General features: G+C 42.4%; 2 protein-coding genes across 10 annotated transcripts in view; one reads left to right on the top strand and one right to left on the bottom strand.

The window, feature by feature from the left end:
- LOC115104029 (microtubule-associated protein tau-like) overlaps positions 1-20,806 on the top strand; it is a 43,446-nt gene extending 22,640 nt beyond the window's left edge. For 2 of the 6 annotated variants that reach the window (XM_065006411.1, XM_065006409.1), the window contains 10 exons: positions 2,937-2,966; positions 4,444-5,730; positions 7,297-7,340; positions 7,793-7,972; positions 8,249-8,339; positions 8,792-9,027; positions 9,460-9,552; positions 12,574-12,655; positions 12,845-12,951; positions 17,504-20,806. In XM_065006411.1, the coding sequence (XP_064862483.1) occupies positions 2,937-2,966; positions 4,444-5,730; positions 7,297-7,340; positions 7,793-7,972; positions 8,249-8,339; positions 8,792-9,027; positions 9,460-9,552; positions 12,574-12,655; positions 12,845-12,951; positions 17,504-17,716 (2,363 nt within the window). In that variant the 3' untranslated portion in view covers positions 17,717-20,806. Of the gene's footprint in view, positions 1-2,936; positions 2,967-4,443; positions 5,731-7,296; positions 7,341-7,792; positions 7,973-8,248; positions 8,340-8,791; positions 9,028-9,459; positions 9,553-12,573; positions 12,656-12,844; positions 12,952-16,742; positions 16,911-17,503 lie in introns of all 6 variants that reach the window. The other 4 variants (XM_065006415.1, XM_065006412.1, XM_065006410.1 and 1 more) reach the window with 3 other exon arrangements.
- A 167-nt stretch (positions 20,807-20,973) lies between these two features.
- Positions 20,974-23,817, bottom strand: part of LOC115104028 (KAT8 regulatory NSL complex subunit 1-like) — an 80,015-nt gene continuing 77,171 nt past the window's right edge. For all 4 annotated transcript variants that reach the window (XM_065006408.1, XM_029625167.2, XM_029625169.2 and 1 more), the window contains one exon: positions 20,974-23,721. In XM_065006408.1, the coding sequence (XP_064862480.1) occupies positions 23,449-23,721 (273 nt within the window). In that variant the 3' untranslated portion in view covers positions 20,974-23,448. The remainder of the gene's footprint in view (positions 23,722-23,817) is intronic.

Here is a 23,817-nt window from a genome sequence, read left to right as displayed (position 1 = left end):
GAAGGCTGAACCTCACGGTCCATATAGAGCCATAGCTAGTCACCCCCAGAGCATTTTAAACATGACTCGTAGGATTGATGTCATGGACTTCATTCATCCTCATACCCGGTTCATTTACCACAGGAAGTGATGGTCACTGGGCTCATAATGCTTCGTATAATCACGTCCTCAGCGTTATAACCCCTTTAGCTATTAGCACACTCAGTGACTCCAGGTCTCTCAACTGTCAGTGGGCCTTTATTCAACAGTGATTTGTGGTATTGCCAGAAGGACAAAAGGCATGTTGGCGGTGGTGTTGTTATCTCAACAACAGCCCACAGCTAAAGATACCACAGTGCCAGCTTTGGCTCTAACCCCTGTCCACGAAAACATGAAAGATTTAAGCAATGTCCATGAATGGAACTATGTGCGTAGTGTAATTAGTTCCAAACCTTCCTTGAAACACTGGCATGAGCAATATACCGCAGGACACAACAAGAGAACACAAGGCTCGATCTCTCTCGAATTCAGGCCTACATTGTAGGAACTCGTGTTCATTTCCCCTGTGCGTATTGTCGATCTACTACCAGCCATAAGTTGCACTTGTCAATACAGGATAGCCAACTGTAATACAAGGGCCATGGCCATGATGCATGTGTCTGGTACTTTTAGATGTAGGCAAAAATAATTTATAACCGACTTAGATGACGCTGAGCTCGCAGACGGAGAACTCTTAATGGTTGACATGGAGAAATCATCAAGCTGTCCTTAAATCGAAAATGGCTGATAAGCATTCCTTATTAACACCTATGCTACCCCCCCTCCCCCCACCCCCCACCCCAGAAAATGTTAGGTACAATGCCTTTGTGAAGTAATTAATATCCCTTGATTTATTCCACATTGTGTTATGTAACAGCCTGAATTCGTCCCTCTACACACAATAGCTCATAATGACAGTGAATTTCTTTTGTTGGATTTTTTTTTGCAAATTGATTGAGAATGAAATACAAAAATATCTTATTTACAAAAGTCAGTCTCTAATAGCTTTCCACACCAGGATTGTGCAATATTTGCCTATTATTATTTTCAAAATTCTTCAAGCTCTGTCAAAGTGGTTGTTGATCATTGCTAGACAATGTCAAAACTGTAACTCTGCCACTCAGGAACATTCACTGTCTTCTTGGTAAGCAACTCCAGTGTAGATTTGGCATTGTGTTTTATGTTATTGTCCTGCTGAAATGTGAATTCATCTCCCAGTGTCTGGTGGAAAGCAGACTGAACCAGGTTTTCCTCTAGAATTTTGTCTGTGATCCCTTGTTTATTTTTTATCCTGAAAAACTCCCCAGTCCTTAAAGATTACAAGCATACCCATAACATGATGCAGCCACCACTATGCTTAAAATATTGAAAGTTGTACTCAGTAGTATGTTTGGGGCAAATCCAATAAAACACAATACTTTGTATTCAGGTAAAAAAAAACACGCATTTGCCACATTTTATGCAGTATTAGGTCTACTTTAGTACCTTGTTGCAAACAGGATGAATGCTTTTGTAATATTTTATTTTTTACAGACTTCCTTCTTTTCACTCTGTCAATTAGGTTAGTATTGTGGAGTAACTACAATGTTGTTGATCCATCCCCAGTTTTATCCTGTCACAGCCATTAAACTCTGTAACTGTTTTAAAGTCACCATTGCATGGTGAAATCCCTGAGCGGTTTCCTTCCTCTTCGGCAACTGATTTAGGAAGGACGGTTGTATCTTTGTAGTGACCGATATTGATACACCATCCAAAGTGTAATGAATAACTTCACCATGCTCATCAAAGGGATATTCAGTGTCTGCTTGAATAATTTTTTTTTATTTTTTTTTTTACATTTACCCATCTACCAATAGGTGCCCTTCTTTGCGAGGCATTGGAAAACCTCCCTGGTCTTTGTGGTTGAATATGTGTTTGAAATTCACTGCTCGACCAAAGGACCTTTACCTTACCTTGTGTGGGGTACAGAGATGAGCTAGTCATTCAAAAATAATGTTAGCTATTATCGCACACAGGGGGAGTTCATGCAATGTATTAAGTGACTTGTCATGCACATTTTTACTCCAGAACGTATTTAGGCTTGCTCCAGAACGTATTTAGGCTTGCTCCAGAACTTATTTAGGCTTGCTCCAGAACTTATTTAGGCTTGCTCCAGAACTTATTTAGGCTTGCTCCAGAACTTATTTAGGCTTGCTCCAGAACGTATTTAGGCTTGCTCCAGAACTTATTTAGGCTTGCTCCAGAATTTATTTAGGCTTGCTCCAGAACTTATTTAGGCTTGCTCCAGAACTTATTTAGGCTTGCTCCAGAACTTATTTAGGCTTGCTCCAGAACGTATTTAGGCTTGCTCCAGAACTTATTTAGGCTTGCTCCAGAACGTATTTAGGCTTGCTCCAGAACTTATTTAGGCTTGCTCCAGAACTTATTTAGGCTTGCCATAACAAAGTGGTTAAATACTTATTGACTTATTGCATTTTTATTGAATTTATAAACATTTTGAAAAAACATAATTCCACTTTGAGATTATGGGCTATTGTGTGTAGGCCAGTGACAAAACAATCTCAAATGAATCCATTTAAAAATTCAGCCTGTAAATGCGGGAAGAGTCAAGGGGTGTGAATACTTTCCGAACACATTGTAGATCAACAGATAGACAGTGTGGGCAGTCGTGCCCCTTCATTGCCCACACTTGCGCACGACCGAGAGCAAGTTAGTGGTTTTAGCGAGCTTTAGACTAGAGGATTTATTTCAGCAGGTGGCGTGTGTGTGTGTGTGTGTGTGCTTGGTTAAGTTTGATCATAATTGTGTGAGTGCTCGCTGAATGTTGGGAGATCAGCTTACCGGTGTACCTGTAGAAAGTCTAATGAAGTCCTCTTTTTCTCCTCTTCCTCTCCCATCGAACCCTGGACCGTGTGCAGCTACCGGAGGGACGACCGCTACAGGTCAAGGTATGACTACAATACCCATCTGACATCTCTCTTCCTCAGACTACACGTAGCCATGAGGAAGTAGAGTTTCTGAGACCAACTACCGTCCATGCATATCCATATCAAATCATCCTCAACGTCTCTATTTTCAACTACTCATCCCAGTTGCTCATATATACCTAGTGGAACCAACGTTGGGTTTACCATTGAGTGTAATGGACAAACTTCTGCATTGATTTGAACCACAACTCATCTCAATCCTCATTATAGTAGTACCACGGCGTGTGCATTATAGAACAGAGGACACTGTCTGATTGTAATCTGTTTCACTATATAGATTCACAATTGTATATTGATCCCTTGAAATGTAGTTATCTTAAGTGGGTAAATGGAGTTTGATTTCATGAGCAAAGTTGATCCTTTTCAAGGATGTCAGAATTGATCTTACGCTGAATTGTTACCACACCATAAATAACTATGTTTTGTTTACATGTAATTTGTTTAACGTTACAAACATTGGAGTTAAAACGAGCTTATTTTGGGTTCTGATGGGATATGACTGTCGAACTAGATCTCGAAGGCAAAAGTTATATTCTTCAAGAATCAATGAATGCATATCATTCATTTCTAAGTTATATTCTTCAGGAATCAATGAATGCATATCATTCATTTCTAAGTTATATTCTTCAGGAATCAATGGGTACATATCATTCATTTCGAAGTCCAGAAATGGACGCAGCAACTGCAGATTTCCACTTTTAAAAGGAAGAGAACCATGATGTACTCGTAAGTGAGGCGGGCAGCCAGAAAACCCACTGCAAAGCCCATTTGCAAATTGGACAGTGCGGCATTGATTCATCGCCATTGCAATTTCATTTATCACGTGGCTTTTCACAACAACCCACGAGAGCGAAAAATACAGCGCTGTTGCATCATTGTGAGTACTGTGTTGAATGAGACAGTTTTCGGTATGGACGTGATACGGCTTGGCTTTGATTTCTGCTGTGAATTTGGTTGATGGCAGAAGTTGATGGTTTAGTGTTTGAGCTGTAAGGTGCTTTTTATGAACCCATATTTGCGTACATAGTTCATGGCTCTCATTGCATATAGTCTACCCATCTTTTCTGCTATAAACATGGAAGCAAAATGTTTGCAACTGCAAACTGAGCTTCTTATTAAAAAAAAAACCTACAGCTCTCAACGTTTTAGGTAAAAAAACGATCCAGATAATTGTAGTTTATGCATTTTGATGTTTCATTGTTGTTCCTGTTGATGCCAGCAAAAAAAAAGGTTCCTTTGCCCTTTGTTTTGTGTACCTTCTCCTTCAGTGGTTCTTTTCTTTCCTTTCGACTCTTTCTTTTCCTTTATTTCTGTTCCTTTTGTTGGGTGTTGAATGTATGTCTCTGAGGAGGAGGTAAGTGTCTCTAACACCACAGTCCTGCTGTGGATCTATCCCTCTGTCCCTTATCGTTCTGCTTCCCGGTTCCCACCACACCAGAGGAGCTCACCGCGTCGCTCAGCCCCACGCCAGGAGGCCTCAGTCCTGCCACAGAGAGCGGCCGCAGCAGCAGGTCCGGCTTTGCCAACGGTGGGAGCGAAGATGGGGAGAGAGCTGGGTCGGTGAGCCCCCGGGCGTCTCCTTCAGCCCCTGAAGCCCCAATCGAGAGGGACACTCCAAGGCTCTTCTCCCCAGACTCGCTGGGGTCTGAGCTGAAGAGGAGCCCGTCTGACAAGGTCTCTGATGTCTCTGTGGGCCACAGCTTGAGCGGCTCTGGGTCTGAGGACGAGGATAAGAAGGACGTATGTGAGAGCAAGGAGGCTCCTACCTCGGCCTATGAAGACATGATCAGTCCTGAGAAGCCTCAGAGCCCTCTTTTCACAGAAAAGGAGGGGACGAAAGAGCAGGAGGATGAAGAAAAAGAGGAGGATAGCGACGAGGAAGAGGATGAAGAAGAGGAAGAGAGAACCGAGGTGTCAACAATCCGCAGGAGGCCACGGCGTGAAGCCAGCTCAGAAGAGGAAGAGCAGCAGAAAGATGAAGGTCGCGCCCCTGTCATTCCTGTTGCCATGACCCCGGAGGAAGCCAAGCAGCGCGTCTTATCCTTTGACTACACAGAGCCTGAGGGACACCCCCCTGGTCAGGGCATCCCTTCAGGGTGGCAGAACGGAGCAGACAAGAGCCCCCCAGGGAGCAAGAGTCCTGACTCCAACAGGGCCGACCCTGGATCTCCCTTCTCCCCTAGCACTGCAGCCGACCAGACCCAGGACGAGTCTCCTCTCATCGAGCACCAGCCAGAAGCCCTCGACGAGGTGGAGCAGGTGACTGAGGAGCAGGTGACTGAGGAGGAGATGCAGGAGGAAGAAGAGGTGCAGGAGAAGGTAGCTAGTCCCCTGCCCATGATTGCTGTGCCCCAGATGGAGGTTGAGCCCGTCCAGATGGATGACGAGCCTGTGAAGACCTCAAAGGAAACTCAAGGCCAATACCTGGAGTCTGCAGATGAGGCCGGCATCGCAGCGGTGACAACAGCTCAGTCGGTGACCAAAGCCAAACCTGCAGAAGCCAAACCTGCAGAAACGAAGCCTAAGGCTGGCAAGGCTGCTAGTGGCCTCAAAGGAGATGCCAAAGGAGGTGCTCCCACAGCAGCCAAAGGCCCGGTCAGGAAAGATAAGAAAGTGACCGCTACTGCTGTTGCCCCTCCCACCGCCGGTAAAGCTCAGAAAGCACCCCCAAAAGATGCCGCCCCACCGGGCAGAAAAGTAAATGTTCCAGGTGCCCAGCTCAAAGGTCTGTTTTCCGTTCTAGTTTATCAATCCCACCTCTCCACCACCTCCTTTCTTTTCTCTCACAGATACTTTTTTTCTTACTTGAGCAACACAGTAAAGCAGCACCCTTTCTGAAAAACACGCACAAAACGCAAAACATGAACGTGTTCGGTTGATGAAACGGACTGCTTGTAGCCACCACCACCGGTTTCTTTCTTGTGTCTCTTCTTTGTTCACTTCGTTCTCTTTCGAGCTTTATCTTCTCTGTGTTTGTGGTCTGTGTTCTGTCTGTGTTTCCAGCCCCTGTTTATATGTCACTAACCCTCCTGTGCCCAAATTATTTTTGCTGGCAATGTTTTCCACTGGTCAGCCCCTTTTGCATGTCACTTGCATGTTTGTTGGGTGTGCAACATCACATCATCGTGACTGTGTATTTATGGGTCACCTTCCCTTCCACCTCCCGTCTTCTGAAACACACACACACACACACACACACACACACACACACACACACCACACTCTGACTACTGTTTCCTATCTATCTATCATATTACTAGAAAAGTGTAAGTCAGCACAGTTTGTCAGTGTACATGGATGCTTACATTAAACCGACCTCCCCCATCAGTAGTGGTATTTGTTACACACTACCACTACTAATCAATAGATGGTTCACTGGTTCTCTTTATGCTAATCAGGTTGCCTAAATTGCCAATTATCAATAATGATCAGATGATAGCTGATAAGCACACGATATGATAACAAAATGATTCCTGTTTCAAATGGTGCATTTTCTGTAAAAGCTTTTTTTAAATGATTACTGGACTCCCAAGAGTAAATAATGAATCAGTTGAATGGGAACCACCCACTCTATCAATACAGCCCTGTCACTCACTCAGGGTCCTAGTTGGACTAATGGGGTCGTCTATTGATAGGAGAGAAACATTATTGCCTGCCTAACTAACCATTTGCAAGCACCACAGTCACCACGGAGACCCAATTTCGTGCTTATCCAATAACACGCAGGCTTGACGTTAACTAAAAAGGACAGTTTCTAAGCTGTTGTCTGTACCACATTCATTGGCCCTAAAACTAATTTAGTCCCCCCCTCAAATGATTAGCTTAGTCCCAGACAGTGTATTATGTTCTCTGAGTGGACTGATTAGGGGGATAGAAATCAGGCCAAGAGGCTTGAAGTCATTTTTGAGAGTCTAGTTTTTAATATAGACGACTTAATGTGCTAAAACCTCCCCATGCAGTGTAATGTCAATACACAGATTAATTGCGAATCTGGGGCAAGTTTCAAATTAAAGTTCAATAAGAGTTTATGACAAATTTACTTTCTGGCAATTCATTTCATGGTGCTGACAATTACTATGAAATCCAAAAGCAACTTTAAAGCATCCGGATACAGCAACTAGAGGAGTTAACAACACGCATCGTCTGTTAGCATTTTCATGCCTGGCATGAATAGGCAATTTAGCATCAGAGAGTTAGCCTAGCCTAGCACAGCGAGGTATCAAAGTTGCTGATGAGACAGGACTATGATATTAGCACTGACTCAGTCCCGTTCTTTGACCCTCTCTTGCAGCCAAGGCCGGTGCAGGGGCTGGGAAAGAAGCAGCTGAGAAAAAGGTAGGTGATAACTGATGTGTGGACCAGAGGTCTGACCTCTGGAGTGACCTTGCGATACAGCAGGCATCAATATATCTCAGTGCTTTACTTTACAGCTGCAAAGGAGGTTCCAAACATGTCGGCTCAAATTTTACATGAACTTTTGCATCAACCATCTGTCTTCAACTGAATGCCCTAAAAAACGGGTTTTGCTCTGCAATTGCAGTACAGCACATCTGCATGTAAAGCCATTCACCAATCACAAACAGTATTTGACATTTGATTGATTTAAAGATTTTTACTGTTTACATTTTTTTTTTAATTGCTTAAATTGGTTTTAATTGTTTAAGTCTATATCGCTTATAGCTTTTTGTTAAGTTCCACCATCGCAATGCATTTCTTTAAATGTTTGTTTTCACTTTTGTCTTTTCCTTTGTGTTTCATAACACTTTTTTACCACCTTTGGTCACAAGACACCCAACGCCACCACACCTGCCAAAGCATCCACCCCCAAACGACCCTCCTCTGTCCAAACCACCCCCAGCAAAAAGCCTTGGTCCTCTTCCTCTGCCCCAGCCTGCAACACTAGCAGGCCCAGCTCAATATTTAAACCCAGTCCAGGCAGTGCAGGATCCAGAGAACCCAGGCCAAGGGTAAGTAACACATGGACAGGCCTCAACTTTGACCACTATCCCAGACCCAGGCCAACTTATCCATAGGCTCATAATGGTCAATGGCATTATGACTCGAATACTTCAAAGTTCCATGGTGTTTGAGGATCTTATGCAATGCCTCTCCTAAACCCGTAACACTCAGTCAGTTCTTTCCCAAATGAGTCAGGAGTCTTTTGGTTCAACACAGGTTCATCGCTTGTTGTGTAGTTTCTAGTTTTTCCCATTCTAGAAGTAACCGTGCTGTTTGGTTTCCAGACTGGAGATGGGAAGACCGCCAGCACCAGGACACCAGGTGCTAAACCCCAGGGTGCTGGGACCAGGATGCAGACCAAGACCACTGCAGGAGGTCAGTCAGTACTCAGGACATGTTCAACAGATGCTCAACTCTCAATGTGTTCCTTTATCTAAACTCGTACAGCAGCACTTGCAACGCGAACAGATGCAATCACCATAAATCCATTGAGAGTTCCCCAATTCGAGAGAGGTTAACAAATGGAGTGTGAACAGAGATGAGAGAGCATGATAAGGATATGGTCAGACTCCATATCCCCATTGAAAAAGGTTCACCTACATTTGCCATCTCCAACACGTGGCAGCTTGACTACATTTACATCCCCAGCATGTGTTTGCTGTGCTCTCTTTGGAATGGAGTGATGGAGAGGAAAATGTACCTAGAAGAGCAAAACACCTAGTTCAAATAATTGAACTTTTGCAGGTCTTGTTCCTGAAAACTTATTCTCAGGAGTACAACAGATTGGAATAACCTCATCCAAGATTATGTTTCTCCTAACCTTGTAGTGGATTCCCCCAAGACGCCCCAGAATCGTAGTGGCTACAGCAGCCCCAGCACACCCAAATCCCCCGCCAGCCGGGAGGTGAAGAAGGTGGCGGTGGTGCGGACCCCTCCTAAATCCCCTGGGTCCATGAGGGGGCGCAGTCCGGTGCCCCTGGCCGCCCCCATGCCCGACCTGAAGAACGTCCGGTCAAAGATTGGCTCCACGGAGAACATCAAGCACTCGCCTGGTGGAGGACGGGTAAGGGCTTGAAACCATTTTCTTTCGTTTTTATGATATGTAGGTTTGAAGAATTCCAGAAACCTTCCCAAAGTGTGCAGGTTTTTCAGAAACCCAGGTAAGAGGGAAGGGAATCTGCCAACAGAAAATCCTCCAACTAGGATTTCTGAAAAACCCATGAACTTCTGAAAAGTGGCCTGAAATGTACAACCCTAGTGCTGTTTTTCTTAGCTATCTTTCCCCCAAGCTTAAGTTGTTTATCACAGGCCGGAATCCACGTACTACTCCTTAACTCCAGTAATTGGCCTTTCAAAGCTTTTGTTCGAGTTGTGATCACAAATGGCTTTACGGTATATGTTGAATATGTCCAGAACAATATATTTTTTTGTTTTGTTCTGTATTAGTTCCTTGGATGTTGTAAGGACAACGCTTTCTCCCTCCTGACTCTTTCAGGTGCAAATAGTTGAGAAGAAGATGGATTTAAGTAACGTTCAGTCAAAGTGTGACTCCAAAGCCAATCTCAAGTATACCCCAGGAGGTGGCAATGTGAGTAACACAGACGGCATGGCGGTCAAGAGACTGCAGACAGAGACATTACCCATTTCAGGACTCCTACAGTACACAAACCACAAACTTCCATAAAGACTGGTCACTTGATCATTGATCTGTAACTATTTTGAGATCGGTGCATGTCAGATATCCCTGACCTGTAAAATAAGGACATTGCCACACGCCTGTAACTTCTGAGTGTGAGAAACCTAGTACCTGCAGTGCAGACACCAACCATGAACTCTGAGGCTGTCTTGTAGATAATCTGGTCTAAATCAATTGTAAAATAGTAGTTAGCAGCATGGTCCACATCGCAGCCTTGCAGCTGCTGCATCAACCTGCCAGAAAGATAATGTTATTTTCGCCTCTCCTCTACCTCTTCCAGATGCAAATTTGACATAAGAAGATCGACGTGTCTAGTGTTCAGTCTAGGTGTGGCTCCAAAGATAATCTCAAGCGTGTCCCCGGAGGTGGTAACGTGAGTAATTTGGGGATGAACTCATGGCTTGGTCTTAAGTCTTCCTGCAGTTAGGACCAGATCATGGCTTTGGCCAGGACATAAAGGCTATTCCTCCTCCACTCTCCGCTCCTCCTATACTTAAAGGAAATGAGGACTTCAGTAGTTTATAGCTAGATAAGTAACTATCATTCTGTAAACTAAGTTTGAGGAGTTTACAGGCTGATAGATTAAGTTTGTGTTTCCTTCATTTTTGTTCAATTTACTCTCCAAAATAGAAGAGTAGCAGACTAGAGTAGCATCTGAGGCTAAATCTTACTTGCTTCGACTTTCTGTAGAGGGCAACAACAAAAAACACCCAGAAGGCCAAGATAAAGACCTAATCAATCTCGTTTAAAAAAACGTTGATTTCATTAAACTGCAATGGGACACTGGTTTAAGGTTAGGACGTGGCAGGGACAGGTGCGTAGTACCTCGGCCCCTTTGAGTCCCTGAAAACGGATGCATGAGTAAGGCATTACAGGGGGCAGGGCATCCTTGCCTGGAGATGCCGTTGCCAAGTTTGTGTTTTTGGTCTGTCTGCCCTAGATCTGTCTCCTCAAATGTGTCTCCAATAACCCGTTTGATGCACCCCCAATGGCTCTTGTAGTCTCAAACTCTCCAAGTCCAATATACGGTTCAGCGTCTTGAGCTGAAAACCTCGACATCAGTGCTGTTGTTACCTTGCATGACATGAATGCAGTAGTGATGTGACAAAGTAGAATGTTATTGTCGTCGGTGTGTCCGTCCATTGACTTATAATGGTGGCATGGTTCTCCAGGTTGGTGTATGACCGTGAGCATGCAGTCCCAGCGGGCAAAATTTGGGACGGTAAATCCAAATGACGTCATTTTCTGGTTCTAAAAATGTCTGATTACAGACAGTTAAAATCAAATCGTTCATGACAATATCAAGATGTCTGGGAAAGAGGTCATATTTTGGTTATCTGGTCAGATAAATGCATCTTTTAGCTAAAAAAAGATGTCTACACACATTATTACAATCAGAATACAACCTGACCATGATGTCACAAAAGACAGAATGACGTTGACCATTACAACCAGTTTTGCCCGTTGGGCTCAACCTGAATCCTGTCAATTGTGATATTAACCTCCAACTCATTGTCCCCTCCGCCACCACCCATCAACATCTGTCAATCAATACTGTCTGTACTATATAATCTACAAATCAAGACCGCATGGCATTAGGAAAACCACTGTATAACTATGATGTATTTGTTTATATAGGCCATAACTAGTGAGCTCTGTAATACATTGCTGGTGCTGTCTAAGTAGATATGTAAGATTCAACTCTTACAACATAAATGATGAGGCCAGTTTGTTTATAGTGGTACCGGTAAGTGGCTAGTGATTGGGCTGCACTAAGCTGCACTGAGTTGGATGTGGCTGCAGCGTTGCAGTCCTGCTGTCGTTGTGTCTACTTGGAGAAACAGGGCTGGGCTTCTGTTCAGTGTAGATAATAATGTGATGAAAGCCTGGCTCTCTATGCAGCAATGGCACCACCATGTGTCTGTACTGTGTAAATACATGTTCAAATTGCATTCCAGAAAATAGCTGCATGTTTGGATGTGTATATGTTTGTGTATGCAGACAAGTGGGGTATGGTTGAAAAAAAACAACAGAAATATTCATTAAAAAATATAGGCATATTGTTTATTTTATTCAAGAGAGTTTCGCTTTGGGGATTTGATTTTGTCTAGATTGTTGTGTAGACTTCTTTTAAATCATGGATGGGGTGATTTTATGAGATCATTTTAATTTTAATTTCATATTCATGTATTTTTCTTGTATTATTTAGCAATTTACTTCTATAAACACTGGATCAGATTATAACATTGTTGTTTTCATGAATGCCATTCATTTTGTGATTACCTTCATCCTCCTGATAATCAGGTATCCTGCCTCGTTTCTCAGGAAGAAATAAGTGGGGGAATGTGTAGTAGAGAATATTCCTGTGAAAAATCAAATGAAAAAAAAAGAAAAGGTGAAGGCCTGGTAATCCAATCACCTAATCAAATATGTATCCTTACTTACAAGACGTGGGTTAAACTGGGTTAGAAAACAGCATTGTATCGTCATAGTTTCTAGGGATGTAACGAAACATCTCTGCAATGTACCCAAGAGGGCCTTTGCAATCCAAATTTGAGACCAAGTTGTCTCATTTAGATTCAAATTTCATCAATATGGCGGGATTTTTGATAAAGCTGACTGAATTCCCTGAAATATTCTAGCTATCTTTTCATTTTTAAGGAATTTCTCCATGTGTGGGTGCAATCGAATAACCCCTCTTTCCCTTTTCCAACCAACATCTATTAAGGACAATGCTAGAAGCAAGTCTATTCAGGAAGCCATTCATGGCAGTGTCCTTGTCCTTGCATGTGACTGATGCTGACTCATTCTATTCTGTCTCCTCGCATCGCCCAACAATGACCACTCCTCTGGTCTAATTCTATCAGTGGTCTGATGATCTCCTTTGTTGTTTCTCCCCATTGCCATATCTAGGTTCAAATTACTCACAAAAAGATTGACCTAAGCAACGTACAGTCAAAGTGTGGATCGAAGGCCAACATTCACCACAAACCAGGTAACTTGCGTACAAAATACAACCTTTAGTGACTGAAATGAAAAAACATGCAACAGATGGTCTATACTCAGCCATATCAACAAATATATAAAATAATTGTTTTATGTGCTCCCTGACGAATGTGAAATACAGGAAAATGTGTTGAAAATACCCTTTGTCAATCTTTACCACTGCAATGGTCTTCATTAGGTGGAGGCAATGTGGAGATCAAATCTGAGAAGTTGGATTTCAAGGTTCAGTCTAAGATTGGATCAATGGACAACGTTGGTCATGTGGCTGGAGGTGGCGGGAGGAAGGTAAACAAACAGACTCACTATCTCTAATGTCCGAATTGACACACTTCTTTCAAAACAATACTTTCATGTTTCAATCGTTAAAAAAACAACTGTACAAACCTATTACAATCAATGACTAATTTCTATTCTGAAATACTGAATTATTCTGCCGAATTCTGGAGTCCGCACTCTCTCTGTCTTCAAATCTCGGAAATCTAAACTAAATGATCAAACTCCTCTCGCTTGGCAAACTCTTCCTTAGCAAACTGAGCATGCTGTGAGACGTGCTTGTACACATTTCTAAAATGTGATGCAAAAGAGCGATTAACACAGGGTCACATTGATTACTAAGTAGGCCTGTCTCTCTGCATTGCCAATAGGCATACGCCTAAGTTTGTCATTTACTTGTCATGTACTTACAAAAAGGTTATTTACAAACATTTTTTTTAAATCAATATTTAATATAAAGCATAACAATAGATCATAAATATATTTGATTGCAAATAGACTTCCCTCAAGGTAACTGATCCCTGTAAAAAAAAGAAAACTCAACCTCATATAGTACATGAAGGCCAATTTTAAAGTCAATACAGTAAAACGCTGAGGTAGTATTTTCCCTAATCTTGGTACCCAGAACCAAATGAGATGCTCAATATTTGAATTGTTAAGCCTATGACAAGAGATGATATTTTCCCTACTCTGGCGACCCATTCTCCTGCTCTCCTTCTTCTTCTCTTTGCCCAGCATGTTTGGGTGGCAGCAGCTCTTCTCATTTAGCCTGTGAACCAGTCTCTTTAGCTAATACACTCCATGTTATGTGCCAAAAGAGTGGCCTTTCTGCCATATTCAAATATGATCATTCTATCATTAATGAGCTCGGGGAAAACGGAGGATTTGATCCTGATTCGTTCACCCTTAGAGCTATCCTCCAATCACAACTATTGTGCAAATATTTGAACTTTTTTTTTCTCCACAGAACACGTGAGTAGGGTCTATCTGCAGACCGGGTACTACATGCCACGCCCACTACATGCTGCGCCCACAACGCCCCACTTACTACATGCCACGCCCAATGCCATTAAGGACGTTTCTAGCTAGCTAGGAGACCGGCAGTTGAGAGGAACGCGCTTGTTAGAAACGGAAAAGCGTCGTGGTAGCTATTGATGAAGAAAAACATCAAGACAAAGTAGCTGCTTTACAAGTGGGATGCACTGTTGAGCGCTACATCCCAAGGGGTTCGTGCTGATTGTACGGAGATTATGACAGCCGGTTAAATGGCGTCCCTTGACAAGGCTAGAACAAGATGTGAGGAGAAGTGCACTATTGTCATAAGGAGATACTTGGAATATGGAGGGAAAAAGAGAGGCAGAGGAGAGAGAGAGGGAAGAAGAGGGTGACCTTGAGTTGTTTAAAAATGGCGGGGAAAAAGGAGATGGTTGGTTAAAGAAGAAAGTTAGAAAGTGTAAGCAGAGTGAGTTGAAGACCGGATGAGAAATGGAAGTGAATGAGGGCAAAGTATCGGAGGTGGTAGGTGTGATTAAGTTCTCAGAGCCCGAGGCTTGTACCGAGGGTCAGGATAAAGATGAGTCTGTGACAGTAGGAGTGAAGTATTTGTTGTAATTTTTTATTTTATTTTTGAGAGAAAAATCAATTCAGCTGAGTATAAGGGAGTTATACCCCAGTCTAGTAGGTGGCGTTAATGCAACATTGATTGGATGCCAACCAGCAGTTATTTGAACATTATGGCGAGGATAATCACTACCCGGTAGTGCTTGGTGAGTGGGGGAGAATGACACTGTACCAGTGTTCTAGTCAGCTAGCTAGCTACTTCCCTCACCATATCGTTAACAGAACTGGAGGAAAGCAGAGCTCGGCAGGCGGGGTCGAAGGACACAGTGTACCGGCCCCCTTCTTAGGTGGGGGTTTCCGGTGGATGGCATCCAACGTTGGTGCATTACCGCCACCTACTGTGCTGGAGTGTGTAACAGAGACAGCGTTAGCAGCCGCAATGGCAGTGGGTGTGGCATGTAGTAACCGCAGTCTGCAGATAGACATTATTGGAACACATTGGTATCCAGTCTCTTTGGCAATGAGAGTGCCAAGGAGTGGAATGTTAGCTAAAGAGACTGATACTCAGACTACCTCTCTCTCTCTGATTCCAAGTTGGCACTGCAGACCAATCTCTTGCTCAGCTCATTCAACTACAATTTTTCTTTTTAGTTGTTAAAGAACTTGCATGTATTTTTTTTGTACAGACTCTTTCTTTCTATATATATATATATATATATATACACACATATACACACACACAGTTGGAAGTCGGAAGTTTACTTACACCTTAGCCAAATACATTTAAACTCAGTTTCACAATTCCTGACATTTAATCCTAGTAAAAATTCCTTGTTTTAGGCCAGTTAGGATCATCACTTTATTTTAAGAATGTGAAATGTCAGAATAATATCAGAGGGAATGATTTATTTCAGCTTTTATTTATTTCATCACATTCCCAGTGGGTCAGAAGTTTACATACACTCAATTAGTACTTGGTAGCATTGCCTTTAAATTGTTTAACTTGGGTCAAACGTTTCAGGTAGTCTTCCACAAACTTCCCACAATAAGTTGGGTGAATTTTGGCCCATTCCTCCTGATTTTCCAAGCTGTTTACTTCAGTGTGAAAAGGGCAAATAAATCCCAGAACAGCAGCAAAGGACCTTGTGAAGATGCTGGAGGAAACAGGTACCAAAGTATCTATATCCACAGTAAAACAAGTCCAATATCGACATAACCTGAAAGGCCGCTCAGCAAGGAAGAAGCCACAGCTCCAAAACTGCCATAAAAAAGAGCAGACTACGGCTTGCAACTGCACATGGGGACAAAGATTGTACTTTTTGGAGAAATGTCCTCTGGTCTGATGAAACAAAAATAGAACTGTTTGGCTATAATGACCATCGTTATGTTTGGAGGAAAAAGGGGGAGGCTTGCAAGCCGAAGAACACCATCCCAACCGTGAAGCACGGGGGTGGCAGCATCATGTTGTGGGGGTGCTTTGCTGCAGGAAGGACTGGTGCACTTCACAAAATAGATGGCATCATGAGGCAAATTATGTGGATATATTGAAGCAACATCTCAAGACATCAGACAAGAAGTTAAAGCTTGGTCGCAAATGTGTCTTCCAAATGGACACTTGACCCTAAGCATACTTCCAAAGTTGTGGCAAAATGGCTTAAGGACAAAAAAGTCAAGGTATTGGAGTGGCCATCACAAAGCCCTGACCTCAATCCTATAGAAAATGTGTGGATGGAACTGAAAAAGCGTGTGCGACCAAGGAGGTCTACAAACCTGACTCAGTTACACCAGATCTGTCGGGAGGAATGGGCCAAAATTCACCCAACCTATTGTGGGAAGCTTGTGGAAGGCTACCCAAAATGTTTGACCCAAAAGTTAAACAATTTAAAGGCAATGCTACCAAATAATAATTGAGTGTATGTAAACTTCTGACCCACTGGGAATGTGATGAAAGAAATAAAAGCTGAAATAATATCATTCTCACTGCTATTATTCTGACATTTCACATTCTTAAAATAAAGTGGTGATCCTAACTGACCTAAAACAGGGAATTTCTACTAGTATTACATGTCAGGAATTGTGAAAAATGGTTTAAATGTATTTGGCTAAGGTAAGTAAACTTCCGACTTCAACTGTATATACATACATTTAATTTATTTTGTTTTATTCCTTTGTTATGTTTCATTTATTTTGTTTAACCTCAACGCATGTTTTCCATCCAAACTGGATATGGTATCCATCCATAGAGAGAGAAGGGGAAGGAAGCTGAGGGGGTTTCTGGAGAAGGTGACACCTCCCTAAATGGGGAAGGTCCTAGCCCCAGCCCTACTGGCCTCTCCACTGAGCCCCCTCAATCGCCCTGTTCTGAACACAGCCCAATCGAGGGGGCATCCTGGCAAAGCTAGAAGTCTCCAGTAAGTACACGTCTTACTTCAGACCAAAGTCGGCAAAATTGTCCAAGCAATTGGATAGATGCAGCCACAACATAGATACTCATCCTTGAAATGAAGGCCTAAATTCCCCCTTTAAAAACATGCATGCACCCACACCTGTGCAGCCAAATACACAGCATGTCCATAGGACTCCACACACTATCAAGAGGGAGATTTGTATATCTTTAACCAGAAGAGGGCATTAACACAAAGTCAAGAGCCTTTCAAACAACAGCATCACTGGTCCTGTGTTCAGTGATATGCACATCCTCTGTTCGCTATACTACATTATGATGTCATCACATAGAAAGTACAATACTGGATTTGTTCTGATTTGACTTCCACTCATCCCAGATGCAGATTAAGCCTAGTCCTTGACTAGAATACATTTTTAATGGAAATTCTCCATTTAGAATACATTTTATTCTATGACTAATCTTAATTAACGGGAAACTTGGCCCTGAAGGTTTACACACATACAATCCATGAATGATGCATAATTACACATGGAAGATCTCGCTCATCACTCCAGGTGCCCATGATTGCCATTCACATCTAATTTATCACTCCTGCAGATTGAAAGCCACAAATTGAGTTTCCGTGAGACGGCGAAGGCCCGTACCGACCACGGAGCAGAGATTGTCCCCGTGGAGATCATCACAGGCGGCTCACCCGCCCATCTTCTCAGCAACGTGTCGTCCCCCGGAAGCCAGAACATGACAGAGACGCCGCCGCTATCCATGCTTGCCGACCAGGTCTCCGCCTCCCTCGCCAAGCAAGGCCTGTGATTCGACCACGTCCCTCCCTGAAAAAAAAGCATTGTAGGTTACCAAGGGAACCAACCGCCAGATAAAAAAAGAGAAACGAAGAGAAAAAGAAGCACCTCACTCAGTCTCTCCCTTCTTCCTTGAAATTCAAATTCGCTCGCAGGATTTTGCCGACATGGGATATCAGTCAGGGCAAAGTGCTCCGTTTAATGAACAGCTGTTTATGGTCTTGATAGTTAGGTAGACACAGGTCATGAAAACATATACGTGAAAGAAAAGCAACATTATTATATACCCATAAACTCGCAGCCCAGTCTTCTTATAAAATACATTTGCCCTACTTTCCATTTAACAGTGCAATTAATTGGGCTGCTCAATTTGAACAAAAAGGCTCGCATGAAAATATTGCGCATTGCCACCCTGTGGATGTTTGAATATGCTAATTTAGGCCTTCAAAATGTGAAGTAGCCAAAGACTCGACTCTTTTCTCAACTAGAAAAGGTCAGCTAAAGTAAAGTGACACCGTACTATAGCATTCAAACGATGTCAAGTGCCAAAAAGACCGCTGCCCTTTCGTGCTTAAATCACTGACATTCCCCAGTTGAGAAATCCGCGAAGATGTATTTACGGCATTCTGAAATTCGAACGTTGTCGTAAACAGTTGCTGTGATGTAATGAATGGAGTGCAAGTAAAGGCACATTGACTCTGCCTTTGAGATGATTAAAATAGACATCGTTTGTGAAATTATAAAATAAACTGTTTATGAGAAAACACCCAAAGTATTTGACTTGGAGTTAAAGACCATGTCCTGTTCAAAACATTTCAATGATCCCATTGCTGAGCAATTGAAAGCAATGAAGTAATCAATTAATTATGATTTAATGGAGTAATTAGGCTACATGGTGCATACAACGTCAATCAATTGGATAAGATTGCTAATTTTGAAGTTGAGTTTTGTTTGTTTGTATGGTATAGTCTACGTGCTGGTATGTTGGTGGTATATCATCAATCCTAGGTTTGAGAAATGTATAAATGCATATTGGGAATATATGGACTGATTCCTTATCATAAACAGCTCAAATTTGCCACAGAGTTCAAAATAATAAAAAAGTGCCTAGCAATGGCTTATAAATTCACTGCTCATATCTAGTCAACAGAATAGTTAACGGTACATCCGTACACCCATAACAATTACGGAACATTCATAACAAATTGTGATTATAGTATTTAATGAATGCATAAGAAATGCTTGCCTGGCTACCCAAACTCCTTGCTCCTGCCAAACGTCACGCCCATATACATTAGTTTCTTCTCAGCAGTGAGTCTGGATTTGAGTAACTCTCCGATTTCTAGAATGGAAATCCATTCTAGACCATCTGATTGGGCAAGAGCCAGAACACACCTGGGTATAGGGTCGTTTTGAAGATTCGTCATTGGCTTTGAAACTGATTGGTTAGAGATGACCCAATCGCCGATGACTTTGTTTTGTACAACACCTCTTGATTTTGTCACCACAAACGACTTGAATGATGGCCGTCTCCGACTGACGTATGTAGGAACGATAGAGCAGAGGAAGAATTCAGTTTGAGTGGTCAGGCAATCGAAATGCCACTGCATACCCACAACACACATGCCTAGACAATAGTCTTGATTTTCCCTGCATGAAATTCTAAAGCCGGACATAGGTTGCGCTCCAAACCTCTACCCTACTCCCGAAGTGTGCACTTGCACACTCCCTCTCTCTTGTCCGAGATGATCAAATGATCCCCTACCTACCCACAGCGCACTACTTACGTAGCGAATTTTAACTAAAGTAAATATTTCTTCTCAATGATCGAGCACCATTTTTTTTAGTAGATCAAAACTTATGTTGCGCACTTTCTTTCCTACTAGTAGCCCTTTTATGTGGATGTAAGACATATTAAACTGATATTTACGAATGCTTGTAGATGCACCTGCTGACACCCACTGTTATTCTTTATTTTTTTTTACTCCAGACCCTCACGATGCATTCTTGTTTTTGCAAGGTATTTTTTACACATTGAAGTTCTCAAGTTGACCACTACTACATGTGTGGCAATGATAACTGGATGGCTTTCCTCCTCATGGTCAACATGAACAATATGTACTGTGCTGAACACATATAAAGTGTGTTAAGCGGATTATATTAATTGTTACGATTGAACAAATCTGTTCAAAGTAAGACATGTTTGCATATTAGCCCAAAAATACTCAAATCAAATGTTATTTGTCACATACTTCATAAACAGGCGTAGACTAACAGTGAAATGCTTCCTTATGAGCCCTTCCCAGAAAAATAAAGAATAAACACACAATGAGTAACGATAACATGGCTATATACACAGGGTACCAGTACCGAGTTGGTGTGCAGGGAGGGGTACAAGGAAATTGAGGTAGATTTGTACATGTAGGTAGGGATACTAAGACTGATATTCACGTTAGTCCACATATCCTTTTAGACTGTTTTAGGCGATTGTAGAAAAGGTACCATAAAACAATCCTATGCTCTTTGTGTGTGGTGAATGATGTTACGCAAAAGTGTAAGGCTGTTTTTCCCCAAATGAGTCTTATTTCGAAGCTGAAATTTGAAATGTCATATCACTCTTCTAGTTTTTCCAAGTAACCGCAAGTGAATCTGAAGGAGTGGTTTACTCTTCTGAAAGGACGGCATAACCTCAAGTTTATAACTCATTTAACGTTTTCTTAAAAATGACTGACATTTTAAGCAAACTGATAATTGTACTGCAGTTAAATATGCCGTGACAAGAGGGGGAGAAAGTTGGTGCAAAGGGTGTTGTAGGCCTAGGACTTAATGTCAATTTAACTTAAGGGAAAGGAAAGAACGTGGAAAAGACAGGATAATTTGGGGCTTTTTCAGTGCAGTAAAAAAAGGGAGCAATGATACAAGTTATCTAGCTTCTCTCCATGATCCCATGTCCTGTTTTTGTTTCTCCTTCTCTGCCGAGTTTGCAGTTTTATCTTGACAGTCGTGATTGTCCTTATTGTGATGTGCATTTTATTAATATTTGGTTTACACTGATAACTTGTTGCTGTAAATGTTGGATTAGGAAATAAAGTCAGTATTGGAAGAGCAATGTTAAAGGTTTCTTCTTTCCATTACATTTGTGAAGACACTAAGGAGTGCTGGTGTTTCAAAGAATGACAGGGGTATTTCCTGTCAAACTGACCTCGTTTGTGAAACATGCGAGGGCTTTCCACGTGTCGAATTTCATAGGGAACACAAGGACACAGTTGATACAATATAATTCACTTTTATTTTGAGAAGCACAAACGCTGCCTGCCCGTCGGATTCATCAATCATACACTTTTTTTGTTTGTTACCTCTGCATAAAGAAAAGTTCAATATTTTGTACTTGTCGTGTCTTCTCCCTATACAATCAGGACAGCTACAGCCTGAACGTCAAACAGTTAAGTTATTTACAAAATATACTTTTTGTACAAACTATTACATGCTAAAGGATATACCAGACTCACCCACCCCCACACACCACGTTGGAAAGTATGAAAATAGCCCAGACAATATCTGTTTAACGCTAGTCAAACCTTCTTGTACATCGAAACAGTTTCTGGTGAGTCCTCTGATCCCCACTCTCAGACAAACCATAGTTGATCATGATTCATGACGGGGACTTCTGTGAGGAGAAATAAGGGATAGGGACAGGCATCGATGGTCCCTAGAAATTGCGTCAGGTTTGTCTTTTGGTCAGTCTGTCTGGACCAACCAAGAGTAGACTTATGGGAGAATGATTCAAAGGATTCACCAGTGAAGACCTCACATTACCTCCTTGCAATGACAGACAGCAGAATCAAGGAAGCAGGTGGAGACAATAAAGGCTCAAATGAACAGTGATCTGAAGGATCCCCCCTCCCCACACATTCTTATTTTTTTCCTTAGACTCAAACATGACATGATTAGCAGTAATTGGAACAAGAGCAGGGTATTGGTTGGGGCGAACATGTGGTTTTAACTTAAAGTGACCAAGTAGAAACGGCCAGGCGGCGGGAGGGTTGGTGAGATGGGCATGGTCAAAGTGACTCCACAACTGATAAATCCCCACATAGCCTCCTGTGTGTGTGATGGCCACAGCCTTCTGACTTAAAGTGACTCAAACATAAAAAGCCTTTTTAGATGGAGAGATTCGTCTAGAGGCTTTCTGTACAATGCTCCACTTCATCTGATGGGAGGGACACAGCAGGGGGTGCTGGGAACTAGGGCAGCCGACTGGGCCGTGTTCAGTATGCACCAAACGGAATATAATGGGCAGGGACTACCTGGACTTAAAAAAAACAAACATTACACAACATTTTCCATTTGTCTGCTCTAATGAACAACCCAAACTTGGAGTTTTCTTTTGCATTGTTACATGAAAAGCATTTGACATTTGAACTCCCAAAAAGATTTTAATCCAATTGTGGAACTGCATTGACAATCCAACATTGACATTATCTGCCTTGTGCAATTCCAAAAAACAGTGACACAGGAACGAGATTAATTAGGTACATTTACATATTTTTCCCTAATTTGTCTCATGTTCTCTTTTACTCTACCAAGTGACATGCAAATTGCATGGCAATTATGCATTACAAGCTGGAAACGTTGCATCGGATGTGAACTACGGCAACCCGTGTCAATAGCTAGGGTACAGAAATTTAAAATAGAGTGAATAATGAAGGGCCTTGAGTCAAGATAAAGCCAAAATACTACATTCAAAAACATACAAGCTTTCTTTGTAATTGGAACCTGACTGCACGCTTTAGTGATTTCTTGCACATTCTCCAAACCAATCAGAAAAGCGTGAAATAACCGCACGCACACCACAAAGAAAATGAAGACAAATTCAATATGCACACAGTTGAACACTCATATCAACTCCCTCCATTTCTATAGAATCATTCCTATGTAGGAGAGGTGATGCATTTTTTTTCCTGTCGTTAAATTAGTTCACATGATTATTTGTTTCACTTTGGTTTATTTGATTGAATGATTTATTCAAACTCGTGTAATATCATATTGAGGGTGGTGTTACTTGCCGTGCTAAAATGATTTTATACACCGCCCACAACCACTTGTTCCATCAGTCTATGTGACGGGGTTGAAAGGAAATATCTTATTAAACAACTATACCAATGCAGACAAACAGATGAACGAAAAGCACAGACAGACGTCAAGGAAAATGGCAAACTCAGATTACTACAACAGCTCTGTGAAACAAGTGCTGAAAGGAACATTGCAGGTTCACACCAATTCTCTGGGGAGGGACAAATATTAGGTTGATTCAAGGTGACACAACATAACAAGCTATGACAACAAAGCATTGCTGTTTTTTGTTTTACTCCATTTTAAAACTGACATGGGGCGGGGAAAAGAAAGCTACAAAGGTACACACACTGCCTGAGTGGCTGCTTAGCCCTCATCCCATTGGCCCAGAAACAGGAAGCAACTCTATATGCCCTGCTCATCACAAATTCAGCTTTCAGTTTAATTGCTCTCCTTTTTTCATTCACTTTTATATATATTTATCCATTTCAGTGAGCAAGAAAAGAACAAAACGGATTTCTGACGGGGGGCTCGGTCTATGTTCACTAAAAACTGTGAAAGAATTTGACTGATGTTTGAATATCAAACAACAGGAGTCCATTATTCCATTGTTGATGTAGTTCTTGTGAAAGAAAAAAAGTGTTGAGTCCTTTATGCAGTGAGAGCCTTCGTTCATCGGTGGGAGGGTCTGGTGAGAGTGGTGGTGAGGGTGGTGGTGGAGGAGGGGGCTTTCTGCTTGCTGCTGTCGTCAGGGGGAAGGAGCGGCGAGGGGGGACCCCCGGTGTCGGACTCGGACCTGGACGAGCCCGTCTTGCAACCGGAGATGTAGCGCATGGTTCTATAGGGGCGCTCCTCGGCGTTCCCTGGCTGCTCCTCGGGCTCCGGCGGCGGGTCGCTCTCCAGGGGGAAGCTCCTCCGGTCCCACGGATGTACTGGGATGGGAACCTGGAGCGGGAGAGAGGAAACTCCCATCAGAGACCACACCACTTAACACAGGGCTATCACCCACTTATCACAAAGATTAAATCGGTCTGTCTGTGT

This window comes from Oncorhynchus nerka, linkage group LG21 (assembly GCF_034236695.1).
Source record: "Oncorhynchus nerka isolate Pitt River linkage group LG21, Oner_Uvic_2.0, whole genome shotgun sequence".
In the NCBI taxonomy this organism is placed as follows: domain Eukaryota; kingdom Metazoa; phylum Chordata; class Actinopteri; order Salmoniformes; family Salmonidae; genus Oncorhynchus; species Oncorhynchus nerka.
The sequence above is the reverse complement of the archived record's forward strand: the minus strand, read 5'-3'. Positions and strand labels throughout refer to the sequence as shown.